We start from the raw sequence: 6,440 nt of genomic DNA, 5'->3' as shown, positions 1-6,440 counted from the left end.
CGTCAGGTCTCCGGATGCAGAGAATTCCTGTCTTTGCCCATTTTGTTGTGCAGCTTGCTTTCGATTATGCATTAACCAGATTTTAGATTATGTTTGGTTTTGCTTATAAAAACGGAAAGCTCCCTGCTGAGTTTTTTTTTTTTTATTTTTGATTCAGGTCCAACTGCATGAGCCAGAACCAAGAAATGTGAAAGTGATTTTAAGCAATTGGTGTGTGTTTTTTTTTTTTCTGTCTTGTTGGATGTTTGAATAAGAAGTCGTTCTGTCCTTACTAGTTTGACATTTTGTTCTTCGCAGCATTGTGCCACATTCAGATTCTCTAAAAATCTCATGACATCTGGGAGCATGTCTTCACCCCAGGCCCAATATAATAAATCTTTATTTTTCCCAGTCTTCCTGAGGAGAAATTTTGCAAAGAAATTCATGAAGAAAATGCCTTCAAGTGCCACTCAAAGGCATTTTCCTCATGAATTTCGTTATCTTCATTAAACGCAGACAACCAGAGTGCAGAGGACTCTGCTGAACCTGAACTATTACTATTTATTGCACAATGCTGCTCAGGGTTCTGTGCCTTTCCCTTTTTACATTTGTTAATAAAAGAAACGTGAGTAGGACTTTATTGTAAGTTCAAAGTCTGATTAATTCAGATGATACAAAAAAGAGAAATAAGTGCAAGGTTTTTGATCTTAGTTTCTTTGGTTGTGTAAAGGTTTGTCCGCTTTATGCTTGTTTTTCTTGCAGATTTCTGTCATCCTCTGTGCTCCCACAACAATTAATTAACCTGATGTAAGGCTGGTCACTGCTATCTGCCTTATCGTTTCCTGTTTAGCTGCAGCTGAATAAAGATTTTTTTTTTTTCCCCACATCCTGTTGCCACTGGGAAAAAAAACAAAAGAAAACAGGATGTGTTTGTGCTGGCCTGGCTTCACACCCTGACTTAAATTACACTGAGCACTGAAACAGTTTGCACATCTGTACCTGCCAAAATCTCCCCGCAGTAGCCGTTCATCTCGGCTCCACCAGACAAGCCCGGACTGTGGCAGGGTTCACAATCAGGTCATTTCATATTAGAAGACCCAAATCTCAAAGGTAGGTGCTGCAGCAGCTCCGGAGCTGTAACTATATTGAGAAAGTGCCAGAGGCCTGATGTTTTTTTTTTTTGTTTTTTTTTCTTTTGCTTCACTGACAGCAAAGGAGCTTCGCGTGTGGCATCTTACAAATTTGGACAAGAATTGTTTTTTACAGTCTTCGGGGCGTCAGAATGCGACAGTCTCCAGACCCCTTTGTGTTGCACCTTGTGATGCTCAGTCAGACACTGAAGGGGCTCTGTTGTGACATTAATTCAACACTGAAGTGATGGCAGGTGTTGTGCGAGTCGCTAACTGCCTTCGGGCTGCAGCCCAGACAAGAAAAACAAAAACAATGCACAGGCTAGCACTGCCTCATGTAAATCTTTTCGGAGATATTAAAAGTTGCACGAGCTGCCGCGGTTGGTTGTTTATGTAATGAAGCAAAGAAACGACACACACATGCACGCAGAGAGCGCTACGCTATGAACATATACATTCGTAAATGGAGTGGTGGCGTCCATGATGCCTTCTTTAAAGTCTTTACAGTGATATTTGAAATAAATGACATCCATTATTTTGCATTAAGTTGTGAGTGGATATTGTCTAGACTGAAAAAGCTCACATACTGTGAAGCTGAGACATTTTCTGAGTCACAGGTTGAACTGTATGATGGAGAATTCATATCAGAATATGATTTGAACATTAGGTGAATGTTAATGAGAACTGCAAACAGCAGAAAAGCTTCATGTGACGTGTCATTCAATTGCGTATGGCCTGTTTGCTGGAGCATTACGAGAGTGTCCAGCTTGTGTCGTGCTTTATATTAAACGAAGAAACGGCAGAGGAAGATCCAACTTCCTGAGCTGAGCAGATTACTGCCGGCTGACCTGCTGAGACACACACTGATGCTTTGTAACCTTTGGCTTCACTGATGTCTTGTTAACGACCTGTTGCCTGAAGGAAATGTTTGATATTGTCCTTTTGACACTGCTAATAGATTCCCTCGGAACAAAGCTGCTTCCCTGACTTGAACTAAACTTCATTAAGTGCTATTTTTTCCTGAGCGGCTGCTTATTTGTAAATGCAAATAGACACAATCTGAGCACTCAGCTTCCACAGGGGAAGACGGCGTCTGAGTGATTTATGAACGGCTCAGATAACAGACACAACAAAAGGAAGATACAATGGCTCAATATATTTTCTCCCGTGCTCAGATGGAAATTTGTCATGAGACGCAGCAGCTGTCTGACGCTCGCGCACGACCGGGTGCGTCTGAGCATGCTCGGGAACCTCTGACGACGTGACTCCGAGACATGCAGGTAGTCTGAAAACAGCGGGTATTTACAAACCGGGCAGTTGGTGTTTGAGAGCTCTTTGCCTCTCCAAGTGGCAATTTGCGAATACGACAATTTCAACAAACCCATTGAGTTCTCCTACGCTCTCTTGACTGCCAAATACCCTGCAACCACTGTGCTCCATACACTTGTCCATCCTATCCTCACTCACCCAGTCACCTGCAGGGTTTTTCTTTTTCTCGTCTTTTTTTTTTCCCTCTTCTTCTTTTTACATTTAGTCATGGTTTGGAAATGACTTGAAATCACAGTCACACTGAAACATCAGACTAATATCAACGTTTGGAAAAAAAAATAATGAAAACTGATCAATAGTCTCAAAAACAGTTTTTGGATAAAGTCACGCAGCTTTTTTGGGGGGCTAAAACACAAACAATTTTTTATACTGCTAATTTAGAAAACAAATCCCTCACAGAAATCCTGCCAGAACAGCAGTTTGCTTTAAAATGCACAATAACACACAGTAAAGAATGAATGCAATAAAATACTGTAAACAGAAAACGATCCTGAGAAAATATTCATTACAGTAGAAAGCTGCTTAACTGAAAACTTTCACAAGAAAAGCTGACCTAGAATGACTTTTACTCTCATTACTGTACAGAGCCCAGTATCTTCTAGAAGTCTTAACAAGTTTTCATTGCAGTTTCATAAATGTGGCAGTAAATAAGACAACTTCGATTTTTAGTAGAATTGTGTGAGTGTTGGGGTAATTAATACTAATTTTATCTAATATTTCAACCTGATATCCTATTTTTAAAATAAAATATGGCTATTCAGGACAAAGTGCAGTGTATTAATAGATCAATTTAAAGTTCTATGTCCAAAAATATGTGTATTTGGATGAAAGCCTATATGCACAGACAGCAAGAATATGAAAACTAAAGACACAAAGGTGTTTGAGTGTGGAAACAGGATGATCATGACAGCTGTCCGCTGCCCCCACAGAGTGAGCACAGTGATGAAACTGCAAATAAACTTACAGAATACTGTAAACCATTTGACGACAACACACTGAGGTCCAGCGGCTTGTGAATCCCCGTGAACTTCACAACAACCTTTTTACAGTGCATGAGAGTCTCCTCCTGCTCAAGAGGGAATATCTCGGTCAAAATGTTCCTCTCTGTTCGCCAGGACTGAGGACTATTTTCGTTTAAGGTGAAACAGTAACAACAGCTGCATGGTGCGGCTAAAAAAAAAAAGAAGAAGAAGTATAGGACCAGTGGGATTTGACAAAATCAGTCAAGTTGTGGGTCAGACAGTTAAGCAGTGGGCTAAAACTCTAAAAACCTTAAAAAAAAGACAAGGTGAGGGTCATCCTGCTCTTCTTTTTCTCATGATTACATTGTTTTCAACGTGCTTTCTCAATGTCATTCCACACATTGTTTTTTAATGAAACATCACAGCAGCCTTTTGTGTTGACAGCACCTCAAATCTCTATATTTACTGATTTAAAGAACTCTCTGCAATGGTAATCTATTGTGCGTCTGCACTGGGAGCTCCCATGATGGCAGAGATTTGCCGATTCTGTGAAACTGCACTGACTGAATGCTAAAGAGCTACTCCGGTACACTGCTGTCCTTCACCAACACTCCTGCATGACTTTGTATCACCTCTGGTTTGAATGCCCAGTCAGCCAGAAGAGCCACTTGGAAATTATAAATTTGGCCAAGCCACATGCAGATTACTCTATAAGTTTAAATATAGCAGGGGCACGCTGCTCCAAAGAAGGCAGGCACTGCAAATTATTTGTGACCCAGTACTCATTGTGACGATGGCACTCCTGGTGTGTTGGAGGTGTGTGATGAATGAGAGTCTGTAATCCAGGGAGACGTTTCGGTGGCATGCAATTTTAGATCCCCATATTGTGGCAACAAAGTGTACAAGTGAAGGTCTACTGAATATTATCATCAATAATTATAGTCTGCACTCATGCATAATAGATCCAGTATATAATACCGCATATTCCTGCACTCAGGGCTGCTTTCTGCACGTGCACTCTCCAATTTAGAAATGGATAAAAAAGAAGTGACATCCCCCCCCCCCCCCCCTCCCTCGACGAGTCCTAGTAGAATTTAAAGCAGCGTCGCTCATTGTCTCCTCTGAAGCAGCCATCAGGATAAACTTTGTCCATTTCATCCTTTTGGAAATTAACCAGTGCAATGCTCCACATAAAAGCCAGCAGGGTGCAGGCATGAGCTTTCTGTAAAAACAATCTCCATCAAAATAATCTTTCCCCGGATTGACTCCAACACTGAACTTTATACACCACGAAGCATTCCGCATCTTAATCAGGTTTCTCATATTCCTGCCGCGTGAACATTCCCTCCTCCCCGTCTCCGCAAAGCGAGCGGGAGTGCGCGCGGGGAGCCTTGCGCATAACTATCTTTAATTAGGAAATCTGACGTTTAAAAAGCCCTTGTGGAGCGCGGACGGAGGAAAAGTGGGTGTACACACTAGTTGTGCTGTGTGGCTCCACAGTGCCTCGGATGAGCTCACCCAGCCGATGCGCACATCGGAGGATCCCACCAACGTGAGAAGGCGCGAGGACGGCGAGCGGGAGCCCGGCGGCCAGCGGGAAGTCAGCGGGCTTTTTTTTTTTTTTTTTTTGTGCAAAAAGGCTGACACTTTCTGCTGCGCAAAGTAAAGACAGAGACGCGTTGAAGGGATGGTGCGCCCGTTTGTCTCATGTTTCAGAGATCCAGTGGATTTATAGGCTTTCTGGATGGATAGGGATCCACTCTTTCATCGCAGACGGGACTGGACTTGGGGCTGAGCGGCTGATGAGAAGAAACCCACTTTAAACACTCTGCCGTCCGTTTTTTTTTTCCCCTCTTCTCTTTTCCCCCTCTCTCTTCCTCATACAATGCCAGGATTTCGCCCATCATACACTGTCCAATTCAAGCCAGGCTGCTCATTTGGAAGGACGCCAGACCTCCAGCCTCTCAAATCTGCAAGTTCAGTCCAATAAATTGTGACATTGTCTGTCAGTCTTGGAATAAGAAATCGATACTCAAGAAAGGGGACGCGATATTCTTCCGGAATTTTAACGATCTATTACCCCGCTATCCTTATAAATATGCGATTTGGTTGGATTAGGGTGGTTTGTTCCAGCTTCAGGCTTTTTCAGCTGGAGCGGCGCTGATAGTGACTGATTATTGCTGTTGATTTTGTCCATGCAAGACTCGGGGTGGAAACATGTCTGGCCACTTCTTTGAGAGGATCACTGCTATCAGAGATGGCATTTTGGTCCAGCACTTCAGTTTTCACCTCTAAAGTGCCCCGGAAAATCTTATTCATGTTCACCCTCTCCCTCTCTGTCACCTACTTGTTCTACAGCTTGATGAGCTGCTACAACTCGCTGCAGTTCCCGCTGCAAGAGAACTATGTGTATCAGGGCAGGCTGGTGACGGAGGAGACAACTTTTGTCACGCTGAGGGAGAAACTTTACTCCGCTTCGCAGGGCTTTACCGAATTCACCGAGGCCGAGAGGACCACCGCGGTCACCGTGTTGCGGGAGCATGCCGCCGAGGCCGAGCAGAGGACGGTGGAGTGGATTAGGACGCAGGCGTCTCCGACCAGACCCGCGGCGGCCGCGGCGGCGGGAGCCGGAGCCGGAGCGGCGGCGGCGGCGGCGGCGGGGCTCCACGCCAGCGGGCTGGAGAGGGAGCGCCAGGAGTTCAGCACCACGGACAGCGAACTCAGGGTGAACTGCACCTCGGATTACGGAGAGAAGAAACTTCCGCAAGCCATCATCATCGGGGTGAAGAAAGGGGGCACCAGGGCGCTGCTGGAGGCTCTCAGGGTGCATCCGGACGTCAGAGCCGTTGGAAATGAGCCACATTTCTTTGATAGGAACTACGAGAAGGGGCTGGACTGGTACAGGTGAGTGGGCTCGGAAACGCTCTCACAGTCAAGAAAAACACGCCCTTTGCTTTGTGTTGCTGCTTCAGTATTTTGACTTGTTTAATTCAGTTCCATGATGGCAAATCCATGAATTGTTGCATTGTGATGCAAACTT

The 6,440-nt window shown here is 44.4% G+C and overlaps 1 protein-coding gene across 1 annotated transcript in view; it reads left to right on the top strand.

Annotated features, from left to right (window-relative positions):
• The first annotated feature begins 5,031 nt into the window (after positions 1-5,031).
• The window catches only part of hs3st4 (heparan sulfate (glucosamine) 3-O-sulfotransferase 4), a 79,901-nt gene continuing 78,492 nt past the window's right edge, over positions 5,032-6,440 (top strand). Inside the window, exon 1 of the mRNA XM_030088776.1 lies at positions 5,032-6,304. Within this exon, the coding sequence (XP_029944636.1) occupies positions 5,658-6,304 (647 nt within the window). The 5' untranslated portion in view covers positions 5,032-5,657. The remainder of the gene's footprint in view (positions 6,305-6,440) is intronic.

This window comes from Salarias fasciatus, chromosome 4 (genome assembly GCF_902148845.1).
Source record: "Salarias fasciatus chromosome 4, fSalaFa1.1, whole genome shotgun sequence".
NCBI lineage: Eukaryota > Metazoa > Chordata > Actinopteri > Blenniiformes > Blenniidae > Salarias > Salarias fasciatus.
Note: the sequence above shows the minus strand (reverse complement) of the source record. Positions and strands in the feature narration are given on the sequence as shown.